The sequence below is a fragment of the Ctenopharyngodon idella genome, chromosome 23, assembly GCF_019924925.1.
Source record: "Ctenopharyngodon idella isolate HZGC_01 chromosome 23, HZGC01, whole genome shotgun sequence".
Taxonomy (NCBI): domain Eukaryota; kingdom Metazoa; phylum Chordata; class Actinopteri; order Cypriniformes; family Xenocyprididae; genus Ctenopharyngodon; species Ctenopharyngodon idella.
This window is the reverse complement of record NC_067242.1, coordinates 20,193,731-20,211,589: the sequence shown is the minus strand read 5'-3', so window position 1 is coordinate 20,211,589 and position 17,859 is coordinate 20,193,731. Positions and strand designations below refer to the sequence as shown.

General features: G+C 34.7%; 2 protein-coding genes across 3 annotated transcripts in view; both read left to right on the top strand.

The window, feature by feature from the left end:
• Positions 1–3,769, top strand: part of trpa1b (transient receptor potential cation channel, subfamily A, member 1b) — a 44,554-nt gene extending 40,785 nt beyond the window's left edge. For both annotated transcript variants that reach the window (XM_051882780.1, XM_051882779.1), the window contains exon 30: positions 3,628–3,769. The gene's annotated coding sequence lies outside the window, so the exon portion shown is untranslated. The remainder of the gene's footprint in view (positions 1–3,627) is intronic.
• LOC127506391 (transcription factor 21) lies at positions 3,630–6,235 on the top strand. The gene is made up of 2 exons (XM_051882853.1): positions 3,630–4,169; positions 5,289–6,235. The coding sequence occupies exons 1-2, from the start codon at positions 3,762–3,764 to the stop codon at positions 5,370–5,372; spliced, it is 492 nt and encodes a 163-aa protein (XP_051738813.1). The 5' UTR covers positions 3,630–3,761; the 3' UTR covers positions 5,373–6,235.
• The last annotated feature ends 11,624 nt before the right edge of the window (positions 6,236–17,859 follow it).

Sequence of the window (17,859 nt, the reverse complement as noted above, 5' to 3'; positions counted from 1 at the left end):
CAAGTTACATATGAACGCACACGGAGAGGATGAAAAAACATACAGAGAGCAGCAGCTTTTGTTTCTGCTCTGATAGCCGCAAGACCACGCTTGTGTGCATGTTAGAATTTAAGAATGGTGAGGGAACATTGTGCTTGGTACGTTTTTCATCTTCAAACCAAACTTAGGTCTTCAGCTGACAAAGTTTAAATCCATCTGGCCAGCGCGCTTCCCATACTATTCACGCATTAGGTCAGTAAGTGGAGAGTAGGCATTTTTAGTGGCTGTTCGAAGTTGAACATATTCGACCACATGAGCATTTCCACTATGGAAGCAATCCGGTCAAATGCGTTTTCGACTACCTCTGGAAGTGGTCGAAAGTAGACAAGATCAAAACATTTTACACCCTGTTTACACCTGTATTTAGCGTCGTCCACTTGTGATCCGATTGACCAAAACGCATCTTAATACCAGGTGGAAGCAGGGCCACAGATCTTAAGTGCAGGCTGAGAAGCAGTAGGGTGGAGGCAGGCGGGTGGGGGTGTTGATGGCTGTGTGGTGAGACAGTCAGAGTGGGCGTGGGATGTGAGACCAGGCTTTTAAAACCTGCAATAAAACTCATTCAAATTGTCAGCTAAATGTTGATTCTCCAGAGTGCTGAGGGATGATGTCTTATAGCTGGTGATGGCTTTCAGTCCCTTGCACACTGATGCAGGGTCGTTAGCTGAAAACTGATTTTTCAGCTTTTCAGAGTAGCTTCTCCTAGTTACTCTTTGCTCCTTATTCAGTGTGTTTTTGGCCTGTTTGTACAAGGCTTTGTCCCAACTCCTGTAGGCAAGCTGTTTAAGTTTTGCAGTGAACCATGGCTTATTGTTGTTATATGTTAAATAAGACCGATCTAAACCAAAGAGATCACATAATTCAGTGGATTGAAATTATATTCTGTATAAGGAAATATGAAGTAAACGTGAGAATAAATCTGTTCTTAGACATGAACAAGAGGTCAACATCAATTTTCTTCTCTCTACTGGAACACTTTTTTTTTCTTTTAGGTGTTTACACAGGTTTTCAAAACCAGCTCCACCAATCTTGCCCTTTTGTGCAACAGCAGCGGCTCTGGGTACATTATCTGAAGCTCAAATCTAATTTGATGGCCCCGTTTCATCGCGGGCGATGGGGGAAAAAATCAACACACTGGTCAAAAAAAATATATCTTGCTTTGTCGCGCTGTGATTGATCGCACCCAGTGCGAATAGCTCCATAGGGATCTATTGTTTAGATTCAAGAGCATTATCGCATACCTTTGCGTTGCTTAATAGCACTCAGTATGAAAGGCCCTTAAAAACACAGTGTTCATGAGCAAGATGATAAAAAAGCAGTCAAAGACGACCATCTAAAAGCAAGTCTTCATTTAGAAAAACTATTGAAAATGCACAAAAGGTGTTCTTGGTGAAGAGGTCCTTACAGTAAGAATGAATATTTTAAATGCCACAGAGCAAGAAGCATAAACTGTTTATTGTAGGTTATTCCAAAGCTGTCTACACTTGGCAACAAACCTTTGCAAAAAATGAAGCATGCAAGTCAGCTATGCTTTTGGATAATTGTTGGCTGAGGGTGACCACTGTAATATAAAATCTTAATTTCACACTCATTAGGCGGGAATGAAAACTCATACATATCAAGTTTACTGAGAGATATTGTGAGATGCTGAGAACATTTCAGCTGTGGGAAATTTGGTTTAATGGTTTAGGAAATTTAGCTCTTCATGTATAGTCACAAATATCTTATGCAGAGATATACAGACATTTTGATGCATTGTGTAATTTTATACAGATAATGCGTTATGGCTAAGGACATTATAACTTCTTTAAGGGCTGATGGTGTTCAAAATGGCCAAACTAAAAGTCCTCATATTCATGTATAGCCTACATGTTCTTAATAATACATTTTGTATAATCCTTTGATGTGTCATTTAATCGCCAATTCTATATGTGTGGACAGGCCATACAGAACAGTTACACTGAAGAGGCAGTCATACAAAGTTTCCTTTAACAGCTGAACTGACATCTGCCAAGAATAATTAAATAAAAATCATTTTAATTTGCCAGGCATGTGTATTTCAATCCTCCGCCACGCACCTCATGCTTATATGTTTCTATATGATAGGAGAGACAAATGAGAGCACAGTGTGATCATGTGAAGAATGTCAACATGTGTATTTTTCCTTTACCCACATGGTCCCAGTGATTGCCCCCCATCCTACAGATGTAATGTAAAGTGCTGACAGCTGTGGCCAATGTGCACCGAGCGTGTGTGAGAGCGTTCTAACCAAGCAGAAACCCAATATCTCTGTGAAATGACCAGTGGATTAAGAACGTTTGATAAGCCTTTCAGACATTTCTATTTGCTTAAGAGCATGTGGGAAAAAGCATTTAAGTGGACCGTGGGTGACCACTGAACTGAAGAAATAAGAAACGAAAGTTTTAATGAAATAGTTTCACTGAATTATTTATTTGAAGTATCGCTAGGTTGGTTTGGGTTACACTGGTGCAAATTGTTTTGAAGCCTTTTTGATTGGATTCAATATTTATTATTTTTTAATAAATAGACATCCAATACAACCTATCTATCTATCTATCTATAGATGATAGAGTCTGCAATTAATTGTATTAAATAAATAAATATTAAATAATGATTTAACTAATAGATATAAATATATTTTCATGACTAAATGTCATTTATTAAATATTTTACTTTATACATTTAATAATAATAATAATAATAAAGAACTTTATTTGATGTGTTTATTTGATCTGTATAATCAAAAATTAATGTATTATGTTCATTGGCATTATTATTTATTAAATAAATGATGAATATATATATATATAAAATCCCCAAAGCACTGGTCGAGATGAAGCTGTTCTCGGCGGGTACACGGCCACTGATGGCCTGGAGCTCGCATCTCTGAAAACGTCTAAACAAATTTTAAAATAGGTGCTATGATTAAATATGAGTCACATATTTCAGGTCTAAACAACTACATTCTCACCTAAAAAACTCTTAGAACTACAGTTTGTGGTAAACAAGTGTAGTATTCGTTAAAATTACGGTGGATTTGCTCGGCCGCCATGACAGTCGCTTCAAGCGGAGTGATACAAATGGTGAAAAGGAGTTCTGTTATCAATAAAATATAGCACGGCTATCAGCCAATCAGAGAGACCAGAAAGAACTGTTGTATATATATATGTATATATATATATATACATACATACATACATACACACACACACACACACACACACACACAAACTTTAATTAATACTAATTAAGCAGTTCTGCATTTAACGCGGTGTAGTTAAACAATACTACATGGTATCAGTGCTGCTGTGTCAAACAATCTTGCTAAAAGTTAGATGTGAAAAGGGGAGGAGAAATGCCTGATCCATAATGACCCGGCCAAACCCCAAACCTTAAATGTGCTTGGTACACCACAAGGCAAGCTCTGAGATGCTCAGTGAGAAGGGGCAGAAGATACAGTCTGCTTGGTCTACGTGACAATTTTAATAACCAGATGCTGAATGACTTTGAATGGTGATTAAATAATGGCCTTGTTTTGACGCACCTTTTCCTGGGCTTACTTTACAGAGATTGGCAATCAAGGCAGCACCTGTTGCTTTGAATCTACAGCGAGGACGCTGAATATCACATACTATTAAATCGCAGGACATCAGTTTTTTTCAAAATCAAGTTCTTTGCTCTGAAGCAGAGGTGCAGTCGTGATGTCCACGGGTTCGGTGAGTGATCCTGAAGACCTCCAGGAGCTGTCAATCACTCACATGGACACTCGTTCTCTGGAAGACTCAGAAGATGAGTTTAGTATCGATGATAGTTTGAAAGCAAAGACCAAACAACCTCGATCTGGTGCCAGCAACAACAAGCAACAAATGAAGATGGCAAAGGATGGCAGACAGTCTCAGAGAAATGCAGCAAATGCCAGAGAGAGGGCACGCATGAGAGTTCTGAGTAAAGCTTTCTCTCGGCTGAAGACCAGCCTGCCGTGGGTACCAGCAGACACCAAACTGTCAAAGCTGGACACGCTGCGTCTGGCATCCAGCTATATATCTCACCTCAGACAGCTCTTACAAGAGGACAGATACCAGAACAGCTTTGTGCATCCTGTAAACTTGGTATGAGTGAGTGTTGTCTAAGTTTATGACAGGATTTTATACACTTCCATCTGGTTCAATAATGTTATTGTTCAGTTATATTACTTGTATAATATATAATCTATATTACAATATATAAATATATCAAACAAATACCACTAACATTTTTTTTAGAAATGTACCATAATAGTATATCATTTATTATATCATATCACTGTGTTTTTTAAAAGTATTTTATTTTTTAATTGTTCTATATTAAATATCAATAATATAATAAATAAACACAATTGCCATAAACATAAATACATAATAATAATGTATAATAATTTAATAATTATTATAAATACTATAAAGTAAATTAACTTTATATTGTACATATTGATTAAGAATAGATTCAGTATGCCTTTTTAAATATGAATGTGTTTATATATAGAGAGAGAGAGAGAGAGAAAATTTTATTTATAATTCTGTATTTAATATCAATATAAAATATTCACATAAATATAAAAGTATTCTTAAACATAAATAAATAATACTTCTTAATAATTACTTTACATAATATAAAATACATTATTTAATATATAGTATTTTATCATGCTGCAAAAATATCAATGATACAATATTAATATAATATTAAATATAAACAGAAATATAATTCATACCTTTTATTTAGCATATTACTTACAGTAACAGTATATATATATACATATATATATATAATATTAAAATAATATTAAATATAAACAGAAATATAATTCATACCTTTTATTTAGCATATTACTTACAGTATATATATATATATATACTGTTACTGTAATATGTAATATAAATGAAAAGTGATATGTACTATTAAGTATTATTTACTTACATCAATGAATGCAATGCAACTGCACCTGTATTAAATATAATATAATATAATATAATATAATATAATATAATATAATATAATATAATATAATATAAATACACTATATATATTTAAGGTGAATTTGGGTTGATTGTGACACCTTTTTTTTTCATTGAGATCAACCTGAATTCCCCCCTATAAAGTAATACTTCACTGAGCATTACATGTGTTCGCATCTGCGTCTTAGGGCATTCAACCAGCAATGTGTGGCTGACTTATTCTTTTTTCCACAGACCTGGCCTTTTGTGGTCTCGGCACGATCAGAGGACACCAAAGAAATTTCAGCAGCGGTCAGACTATGTGGAGCTACAGCATAAACATCTGGCACCTCTCTGTCTTTTATCCCCCTCTATCTCTCCCTCCTTACTGTCTGTACTCATGCACTTCCTTTGAACTTACATCAATGGACATTATGCAATGAACGCAACTGCATGTGGGACATACCTATAGTTAAACAGCAAAGTCATTGCACACAAATCTGTTTTTATAGCATGATTGTTATGTTTATCTAGCAAATATAAGCAGATATTACTATGTGTTTGATTATTTTGCTGTCTGTGTGTTGCTTAAATGTAACTTTTAAAGAAAAAACACAGAAAATCACTTTTATTGTTTTAAAGTGCTCGTAATTTTTCTAACTACCCGTCAGACATTTAAAAATCTGATTTTGTCAGGATGTTTTCAACCTTTGGAAATTGCTTCAGTTTGTTTAGAGTTTTATTTTTCACTAAGTAGCAGGATCACGTATGTAATTAAGGCTACAGGTGGAATAGAACAGAAAATATTACACCAAGGTATGTTTAAGTTTATTTATGATTGTGATATTTGTGGTTTGTTCCATCTTTCTTTTTTTATTTGCTTTACATCATAACTAAAATGAATCGCTCAATGAATCAACATCCTTGATACATAATTTTTTTAATGTAGGCTACCAGATGAAGTCATTCATATCACTGTAGACATGCCTGTTGATCAAGTGTATCTAATTTTTCATTGGTATAGTTACGCTGTGATTCAGTTGGGAGAACTACACTATATTACACATAAACTGTAATGTGTCACTTAATAGGAATTCTTTGAGGAATGTACTAGTTGGCTAATTAAATGCCATAAAGTCTACAGTGTGTTAATATGTGTTTTAATTCCTATAGTGCCTTTGCTTATAAAATGCAGACTTTTTCAGGATGCTTATTTTTTCTCTTTTGCATGGAAACCGCCTGGCCTTCAAACTCAGCACTTGCTGATCTTTAAAGTTAAAGTTAATTATTAACTATAAAATACACAACTTAAAATACATTATTTTCCAAATTGTAGAACCCAAATGTGAGCTTGTGTTGTGCCCATGTGTGCAGCGGTCATTAGAAAGTGTGTAGTTTGAAGAGGAAGCCGACTTTTCACCACATTTGTGGAGGACTGCAGCTGTCGAGCCATTAGTTTCCCAGAACACTGAACGGGTCCCTTGAGGGAGTCTCACAGGAGATGAAGCACTTTGTCAGGCAAGGACAGCTCAGAAACGGCTCTCACGTTCTCCACCGCTGCTGGGATGAGCGCTCTGGGGTTCACTGAGCTTACAATGAGGAAAGCATTATCTGACTGCTAAAACTCATGACTTCATAAACCACTGTGATTTGTCATCCTCTTATAATGCATCATTATATCAGAATGGCGCTGGAATGTAAGAGTGAAATATAGTATATAGTCTAGTATGTGTACAAATACAAAATAGTACCATCTAGTGGTGACAGAGCTTTCTGGACACGTGATACAGTAGTTTTCAACTAGGGGACCTCAAGAAATTGAAAAACAACAACAACAAACACCTTCAGAAACCCTTGTTATTAGCGACACTGGTGGCCAGTAACTGAACTGCAGCCAGCAACGTATTGCTCGTGCTGCCACTAGTGCGCAAGTAACGCACAAGACAACATTCAAGGCCCCATGGCGAAGTTCTTTTTCTTTCTTTACATAGAAGTAAAAAAAGAAGATGGAAATACCTTTGCAGCAATATCCCGACGCCATGCGAGCTGCTGAGAGCAACTTTTAGATGAATATGTAAATATGTGCTGCGCGGTTTCCCTATCAGAGCCTCAATATTAACACAACAAAAATGACAGCGGTAAGAAAACAGCAGTTAAGAAAGCATCTGATCGTAGAGATTTGGATATGTTTGCACCAGCTCTGCAATTCACCGGCATCATGTCAACAGATGAGGTAGGCTAATTAAAACTACTCTGTTATGATAGTTTGATTTAGTATTTTTGAGACTAATAGACTATTACAGTAGCCTACAGAATGGGCCTTTCGGCATTATCCGATTCCTGAACACTGAATAAGCATTAATGATCTGATCTTTGATCAGAAGAGAGGCTTTCGGGAGCGCGCGTAAACGTCCTTTTGAATTTCCCGGCAAAAACGACCCGGCTACTTCACATAAAATCAGTCTTCTACAGGCTTTCATAGACAAACGTCCTAGGAAATCGGGAAAGGTCTCGTTTTTTAAGTTTCGTCACAAGCTGTTCACACATTGACAATAAAAGGAGATTAATACATGAAAATTCTGACATATAGCCCCATAATGTATTAGCCTATTTTAGCTAGGCCTATATTAAGTTATATTAAAATAGCCTAACGAATTATTCCCTCAACAACTTTTCTTTTAAGAAAATACAGTTCTTGAAATGCCTGGAATCACATAAAAGTCTATCTATCTATCTATCTATCTATCTATCTATCTATCTATCTATCTATCTATCTATCCATCCATCCATCCATCCATCCATAGATGATAGAGTCAGCGATTAATTGTATTAAATAAATAAATATTAAATAATAATTTAAATAAATATAAATATATTTTCATGACTAAAGGTATTTATTAAATATTTTAATTTATACATTTAATAATAATATCTATCGCACTAAAAAGAATTAAATAAAAATAAAAATAATAATAAACATATAACAAAAATACAAAGAACAAAACGGATAAGGCTCACTGTTTATTATTGTGATTCTTCTACCGTCAGTTTTATTAAATGAACAGTTTTATACATCGCCAGCAGAGGTCGGCATTGCTCTACAATAGGCCTACGCCACAATACGCCTTAGCCTCAAACTTTTGACACTCTGTCAGTAAGTTTTTATATTTCATTTGAACCTTTATGTTTTCCTAATTTACTCTGAATGATGAAAAAGTTATTTCAGTCAACGCTAAACTTAGCAAACTACCTTTCTGTAGACCTACTGGTGTGTGTTTGTATTGAGAGCAAAAATGTCCAATAGATTTAATTAAATTCTTGAAATACTCTGTATGTTTAGCCTTCCTTTTCTCAGGTGGAACACATTTTCATTAATATGGAGCTGTGTTTTCAGGCATTAACCCATAAGCACATCAATTTTTTTGTGTACCAAAAACATTTCAGAGACAAAAATTTCCATGAACAGGAAGGAACTGTAGGTCCAAAGCCAAACAGCACAGTTCACTGACCGTTTCTTTGTAGTTTAACCAAAAGCACTAAATGCAAACCCACAGCGGGCCAAGATTCAGAGAACAGTCTTTGAGGTTATGAAAGACATTCTGAGTCTATTTGTTACCTAATATCCATTCACTCAACAGCAAAGAGGAAGAAAATGTTAAATAGGACCTATTACTTTGATAATCAGTTTAACATCGGCTTTGTTTTGGTTTCATTCAAAACACGTAGGTCATGTCTTGTTAGCTTTATCTTTTTATCTACATTTTTCCATCATAAAAAAGTGCCATAATTTGTAAAATAAATCACTAAACTGACAGTTAACATGCATAATTGCAGCATAGGCCGAAAAGCATCCAAAATACACATTTAAGAATTTATTTTAGTATACTTTATTTGCGTCTGTACTGTAGATTTTAATTACAATACATATCTTTAAAGGCTGTTTTCTCAAAATGAGTTATTTTCTCAGAAATGTCTACTTCAGCAGCACTTGCATACACCAAACTTTCCCATTTTATTCCTATCTATATTCTAAAGGTTTTTACAGAGTGGTTTGTTCATATATCAGTCACCTGATTTAAATTTAAATAAACATTTTATTGCTTTTTTTTTCAGTGCTAAAGATATCCAAAATCCCTTCTGTAAAAAAACCCAAAAAACCCAAAAAAAACGTTTACTTTAATATGTCAACAAAATGAAACCTGGCTTCATTTCATCCAATGCACAGCTTTTTGTTTCGGAAATGTATGCAAATGTGTGCATAATTTAATTAGATAATTCCTTATTTGCATATTTAAATATATATATATATATATATATATATATATAAAATGGTCATGTACAGTACTGCGATTAATTACCTGGAAAAGTATGGTGATATCTATAAGTTAGCATTTTTAATAAATATGTTGAGAAGAAATATTGATTTTTTTAATATTTTTTTTATATTATCTTTGGCTTCCGCTAAGAAAAACTTTAAGGAAAAAAAAAACATAAAAAACAATCAGTCTAGGAGACGAATATTATAATACATATATACAGTGTTGACCCAGAAGATGGCAAATATAACGAAATCACATGGCATGATCGACCAATCATAGTCAAGTATTCACAGAGAACCATATAATAGAACGTTGTATATTTACACTGGCAAACCAGCAAACCTTGGCACATTCTTCCTTTGAAGATGGCTTTCTTTTCAGAGTGCCAAGTCACTACCCTGTGCTCAGTGTAATCCATAACTACATCCAAATTGTAGTGTCATGAAACATGGCAGACTGTGAGAAAGTTTGGTGGCGCGCTGAAGGTCACTGCGAATATTACAGGGTGTGTGATCTGCTTGGCTGGAGACTTCCTGCTGGGCTGGGGGGGAGATGACACAGTTTTCTTTTAGGCAGGTGATAGAGTTTCAGCACAAGAGCAAGGCGCTCTATCTCCCGAGAGAATGGAGCCTCTTTGTGGCTGGATGTGCTCACAGAGGAAGGTCAAACCAGGGAAGGGAGGGGTGATGAGGTTGAGCATTGACAAGAAAACATTTCATCAGATATTCCCCTCTCTTCCTATTGATTCTTTGCCCACTCAGACCTTTCTTTCTCTCTTCTCCATTATTTTTGAAGTTCGAGGGGTGGCGCTGGCAGCGTCCATGAGCGTTTTCATACAGTGGCCTGATTAGGAGTGTGATTCAGGATACTGATATTTTCTCGCAAGGTATGTGTTATTCTCTCCTTGCTGTTTACAAGAAAAGGGTGGGAACCGCAAGCATTGTGGGCCGAACAAAAGGGTTTAGGTGAGCTGCTGAAGGGCATTGTTGTTCACAATGCCACACATTTTACTAGTCTCCAGGGCTAAGGTGTGTTTGGGGATAATGTCAGCCTGTGAAAACGTTCCAAGTGTTGGTTTTCACAACACAGAAATGGCACAAAATATAATAACTGTATATAAACTATAAACATATATATATATATATATATATATACATACATATATATATAAACTGTATATAAATATATAAACAGTACTACCAGTACAGAATGCTAAAACCATACTGCATTGTGAGCCATTGGAATTTAATTGAGAATTCTTTTTAAATTACAGTTCAAATCTGGAATTTAATTAGAATTTGAAGTAAGGCACCAAACATGATGCAGAATTGCCATTTTTATTTTAAGGAAGTAAAATTCACTAAAACTCAAAGAAATATTAACATAATAAGTGCATATGCAATAAGTACACTAAAAAATGCTGGGTTAAAAACAACCCAAATTGGTTTGAAAATGGACAGACTGGGATGTTTTAACCCAGCAAATGGGTTGTTTTAACCCAGTGGTTGGGTTAAATGTTTACCCAACCTACTGGGTAGTTTTATTTAACTCAACTATTGTTTAAAAATTACTGTATTGCTTACTTAAAATTATCCCGAAAGTATGTTGTATGTTTAATAAATGTGACCCTGGACCACAAAACCAGTCATAAGGGTCAAATTTTTGAAATTGAGATTTATACATCATCTGAAAGCTGAATAAATAAACTTTCAATTGATGTATGATTTGTTAGGATAGGACAATATTTGTTCGATATACAACTATTTGAAAATCTGGAATCTGAGGGTGCAAAAATATCAAAATATTGAGAAAATCGCCTATAAAGTTGTCCAAATGAAGTTCTTAGCAACGTATATCCACTCACAAAAATAAATTTTTGATGTATTTACGGTAGGAAATTTACAAAATATCTTCATGGAACATGATCTTTACTTAATATCCTAATGATTTCTGGCATAAAAGAAAAATCGATCATTTTGCCCCATACAATGTATTGTTGGCTATTGCTACAAATATACCCGTGCGACTTATGACTGGTTTTGTGGTCCAGGGTCACAAATGAGCGTTTATTAATAAGTATGAATAATAATTAAACAATAAACATGTATTCATTTGCTTATTAATAAATGTTCACCATTTGATTATTATTGGTTGCCTCTATAATTATGTGTCTGATTTTTAATTTCCAATTTATTTTAGGTTCATTTTAAGCCAGTCATATAGTAATTTTTTAAACAATAGTTGGGTTAAATAAAACTGCCCAGCACGTTGGGCAAACATTTAACTCAACTGCTGGGTTTGTCCATTTTCAACCCAACTTGGGTTGTTTTTAACCCAGCATTTTTTAGTGTATAATGTTTAACTATAAAAAGGAAGGTTTGTCAAGCCAAATTTTGAATGATGGCTTAAAAAAAGTTTTTAAAACATTTATAAAATGTTCCTTGAACTTCTTTATAGGTTTTATAGACCTTACGGACATACAAATGAATCAGATTCAAACTATAGAAATTTGCAAGGATAGTTCATCCAGAGCTGAAAATTCTGTCATCATTTAGTCCATTCCAAACTTGTTTGACTTTCTTTCTTCTGTGGAACACAAAAGATGATATTTTGAAGAACGTTTCAACTGTTTTTGTCCATACAATGAAAGTCAATGTTGTTTTGGACCCCATTAGCTTTCATGGACAAATATCTTCTTTTGTGTTCCACAGAAGAAAAAAAGTCATACAGGTTTGGAAGAGCATCATTTTTGGTTGGACTATCTCTTTAATTTCCATGTACTTATCAAATTTATGAACCCAGGTGGACGAACACTTCATTTCCCAGAATGCATACCTGCTGAAGTACTCTGAATTGTAAAATTCCACTTCCTTTAATTCTGAATCAAATTACGGTTTTGCTTCCTGTGTGTTTTGGCAAGCCAATTCAAATTCCAATGGTAACTCTTGAATAATCACTCAACCCTGGAACTAAGATGTTTTTGTAGTCATTTATAGGACACAGGTACAGTACATCCAGGATGAGTGAGGTGAGTCAAATCTGAGAGACACCTGCTTTATGAAATACGAACTGCAATTCTTTCTCTTCTTTATGGGCCAGTTTCATTACAAACATCTCCTGAAAAGCTTTCATGCAGTGAGCCATTTCCCCTCCAGACACATACTTTCTCATCCATCAAGTGATGCTATAATGACGACCACGGTTTGACAATGGGGATAATATTTTTTCTCCCACAATGGCTTTTGGTTCCCTCCTTTTGGCAAGATTCTGGCTACTATAAATACTCCCCGTTCCCATCGCTGTGGTTCACAGACACTGCTCTGAGTGAAGATGAGGCCTAGTGTGGCTTCAGGCCTGAGCTGTCAGCGCTCCACAGGGATTAGTAAGTCACAGTCATTGTATTGTTCTCCAGGCTACAATGGGCACATGGAGCTCTGGTCTTTGTCTTGAAGTCCGTTGTGAACTTCAGAGAAGGTAACAAAGGTGTGACACACCTGTGAATATGGATTAAACTCTTTTTTCCTCTTTCGTTCCTGTCTTTTCTCAGATTCATGGCTATAGCCTATAGCTATGTCCACCACATCAAACAAAGAACTTGCTAGTCATGAGTTCCTCAATAGTCATTTGGTTACAATGAGATATTACCCTTATATATTACAATTACACCCTTTTTATTCTTCTGACATTTGTGACGGTGGGCGCTCAAATGATTTGTTTCAGGTGACGTAGCGTTCAGACAGGGAGGGAATGAGGTTTTATTTAATGACACTGACCACCTCTGTGGTTAATTAAATCAACAACACACCCTTACTGCAAATTCCAGCCAATCCATTCAGAGAACAAAAACAAATTTCCCACTAATTTTTTTCCCAACCATCAGTCTTATTTTGACAAGTCGGGAATAAGCTATGACTTCAAAAGACAGAAATATTCTGTCATAGGTTTTGATGGAGATGTCTAAACAGCTTGGACGCTAATTCAGCGTTGTGTTTTTCTCCGCGGTGAACTTTTAGTGACCGCATCAGAGAGATTTCACGGATATCAGGTACAATGTGTAGTCCGAGGAGATTGTGTTTGACAAATGAATTATAATTACTCAATTTCGTTTCTTTGAATGGTCAAACAAATGACTCAGTTTTAAAGTTTCACTATTATACAAACAGAGAAAGAAAGAATATATACATATTTAAAAGTTAATGAGTACAATAGACAAAAAAAAAAAAATCCAACTTTTAAGAGCTATCAGGAAAAAATGAGTAAAATCATGGCAAAATCGAAGACTGTTCAATGTTTGACTTGATATTACCACACCATAAACAATCATCAGTTTCATAATTAGGGGTTTCTACAACTATGAGCACTTTTGGGCCTGTGGACTTTTATAAAATAAACTCTCTTAAAACTGTTTCACACTCTCACTAGTTTTTAATTTGTCTACTAACAATGTCCAACAGTAGATATACACACATTACAAAATAATTTAGACATTTTTATCCTAAGAAGTCAAGAACATTCCACCACATCTTTGAAATAAAATGGCTAATCTTATAGATAGCATTTTTAATATGCACAATTAAATACACTACTGCTCAAAATTTTGGGGTCGTTAAGTCTCTTATGTACGGAGCCCCTAAAGGGACATGGTGGTGGAAAAAATATGAGATGGGAGGAAAAATGATAAGTCAATGCTTTTGCGTTATCTCGCAAATGTTTTGCGTTCCCCCGAGACACTTTGTGTTCGCTCACAAAATGTTTTGCGTTCCCTAGTAAAGTTTCTTGGTGGATAGCAAAAGTTTTTGTGAGGGAACGCAACGTTTCTTGGTGGACCACAAAACATTTGCGAGAGAACGCAAAAACATTGACAAATCCATCTCATATTTTTTTTTCCTTCACCATGTCCCTTTAGGGGCTCCGTACTTATGCTCATCAAGGCTGCATTTATTTGGTAAAAATACAGTAAAAAATAATATTGTGAAATATTATTATAATTTAAAATGACTTGTTTTCAATTTTAATATATTTTGAAATGTAATTTATTCCTGTGATGCAAATTTTTCAGCATCATTACTATTCTATAGTCATTCTATCATTCAGTCTTTCTTATATACTGATTTGCTGCTCAAGAAACATTTCTTATCAATGATGAAAACAGTAATGCTGCTTATTATTTATTTGTGGAAACGATGATACATTTTTTTTTTTTTTCAGGATTCTTTGATGGATAGAAAGATTAAAAAAAAATTTTTTTTTTTTTTAACGCATCCGTGCTGAATAAAGGTATTCATTTCTTTTCTTTTTTTAAAAAAAATCTTACTGACTCCAACCTTTTGAATGGTATATTTAAAAAAAAAAGAAAAAAAAAAGAAAAATTGTTCGTAGACAAAAAAAAAAAAAAAAAAAAAGATAGGTCAAAATATAGATTTAAAAAAAATATATATTTGAAATATGTAATAATTCAATCAATGCATTCACCGAACTCTCCCAGCTACTGTGTAATAAATATGTAATACATATGTAATAATTCACATTTTTATTATGGATTTTATATTGTAACATTGAAATCTGGGTCTTGGACAAGAGTAAAGCAATACAATCATTACAATCATGTAAGTGTGTATATATATATATATATATATACACACATTACAGTTCAAAAGTTTGGGATCGGTAAGATTTTAAATGTTTTTAAAAGAAGTTTCTTCTGCTCACCAAGACAGTAAAAACAGTAATATTGTTAAATATTTTTACAATTTAAATGAACTGTTTTCTATTTGAATATATTTTACAAAGTAATTTATGTGATGGCAAAGCTGAATTTTCAGCATCATTTCTCCAGTATTCAGTGTCACACTCTTCAGAAATTTGATGAATAGAAAGTTCAAAAGAACAGAAAATAAAAATTCAAAACCCCAAACTTTTGAACGGTAGTGTATAATGTTACAAAAGCTTTGTGTTTCAGATAAATGCTGTTCTTTTGAACTTTCTATTCATCAAGGAATCCTGAAAAAAAAAAAAGCACACAACTGTTTTCAACATTGATAATAATAAGAAATGTTTCTTGAGCAGCAAATCATATTATTAGAATGATTTCTGAAGGATCATGTGACACTGAAGACTGGAGTAATGATGCTGAAAATTCAGCTTTGCCATCACATAAATTACTTTGTAAAATATATTCAAATAGAAAACAGTTAATTTAAATTGTAAAAATATTTACCAATATTACTGTTTTTACTGTATTTTTAATTAAATAAATGCAGCCTTGGTGAGCAGAAAAAACTTCTTTTAAAAACATTAAAAATCTTACCGATCACTTATATGATTGTAATGTATATATCTATTCAAAAACTGGGGAAAAGTCATGGTGAAAAGTTTCCAAAACCTTTTTAATGTGATCTAAAGTCCAGAATATTAACAAGCTCTTTTGACGAGTAAGTAAACACCTAGAAGCCAGAAGACACATAGCAACCACATAGCAATACTCTGGAAACCAACACTCAAACACTCTATAAACAGTGACTTTCAAATGTGACTGGATACGTGGGCCATATTATCGAGGTCAGTCTCACCTCGGCGTAGACGGTCATTGTCCTCCATTATGCATATTGTGAGTCATCAGCTGTACGTCTGTCTCATTAACATTTGTGTGACATGCACTAGTTTGCAGGCCATCATCTTTTATTCACACATGGCCATGAATAACTTATCAGAGACTACGACAACGTCATATAAACTGCACGCGATACATTGTATATCTCTGTGTAAGCGATGGGCCTAAGGGTTGGTGGTGTGACCCCACGTCTTACTGAGGCCTATGGGCCATGGAAGGGTCACAATAGGAGCACTTGACAGTGCAGCCAGTTAGCAACCACTGATGGATCTGCTACGTGCCTCTGAGACCAGGAGCCTCTTGGGCTGATAGTGTATCGGATGGCCTGTTAATTATACTGACTTCAAAAGAGCAGGCGCTGATGTCTGAGTGTGTCACTGTGGGTGACCGAGTGTTCCCATGACATGCGTCTGCGTGTGGACAGGTCTGTTGTTGTGAATGGGCCATAGGTGTGCGATTTCTACCTGTGTGGGAATTCAGGAGTCGTCTGGATTATCTTGATTAGTGCGTCATAATCCTACTGGATGGGATGGTCTCTTTCCCGTCCCATTGTCGCTGCGGTAAGGGTAGTAACCTGACCAGAGGAATTTGATGACAGCTGCTAACCACAAAATTAGGGTTCTACCTAAGGGGCAACACGAATATTGCCATATGTAGATTAAATTAGCCTATTATTCACTGCTGGCTCAGTCACTCAGATATTTGTCACCATCTCTGAGTCGGCCATGAATCATTGATGTCAACCAAAGTCGTCCATCTTCATCAGAAAGGCACCTGGATTGGGACAAATCAGTCACATGCACATCTGGGATGTAAGTAGGACAAAAAACAAATTGGCTCATTGGAAAAACATGCTTCTACCTACATTTTTGGAAAACTCCAAAAAAAAAAAAACCTATACATAAAATTCACTGAATTTTCCAGCTGAAATTAACTCTAGTGGCATTAAAACATCCACAACTTTTATTCCTTTTCACACAAATTATATTATCGTGCGCACGATTTATAAATCGAGGGAACAAATTTGTAAATTGTGCGCACGATTTTACTTTTTTTTTCCTGCATGTCATGTGCGGGGCTCCATAAATGTGAACATAATATAACAACAGGCAAAAAGCTGAAATGTGTTTTTAGAAAGTCTGATAACACATTTTTTTTAACCTATACTGTACATACAATTCACTGAAGTTTCCAGTTCATTTAAAATGAACACTAGTGGCATTAGAACACCAACAACTTTTTATTCCTTTTCACACAAATCATGTTTACAGGGGCAGATTATCAATAAAAGCCTAAATTCAATCTGTTCATCATATAAAGCCATCATTTCTCTTCAGAAAATTTTGGACTAAACCGCTCAATTCATATAGATTAGTTTTATGATCTCTTTATGAACTTTTTGAAGCGTCAAAGTGGTATAGCTGTCTATGGAGGGATAGAAAGCTCTCAGATTTCATCAAAAAGAAAAAAGATTTGTGTTTCGAAGATGGACAAAAGTCTTACGGGTTTGGAATGACATGAGGTTGAGTAATTAATGGCAGAATTTTCATTTTTGGGTGAACTAACGCTTTAATAAAGTTTTTTTTTTTTTTTTTTGTGCGGTTCCTTGGAGAATACTATTGTTATGACCTATAATACTATGTGAAAACACTTTTACCACAGTACATGATTTGTAAACCAATACATTTGACACATGCATCACATAATCACCTCTACATTTATTGGGAATTGCTGGTTATATCAGAAATGTATACAATAATAAATGCACAAAAAAACAAAAAACAATCAATTTCAGTAGTACATTGAGTTTGATTAATTGACACTCATGCTTAATGTAATAGTTTCATCCTTACCTCTACTATTATACAATATATTGTTAGTCTTAAGAGTATTTTAC

Bases quoted from the DNA above. Each gene is read 5' to 3' on its own strand.
- LOC127506391 (XM_051882853.1), top strand. From the start codon at position 3,762: ATGTCCACGGGTTCGGTGAGTGATCCTGAAGACCTCCAGGAGCTGTCA. The intron at 4,170-5,288 runs GTATGAGTGAGT...TTTTTTCCACAG, and splicing joins TTGTGCATCCTGTAAACTTG to ACCTGGCCTTTTGTGGTCTC.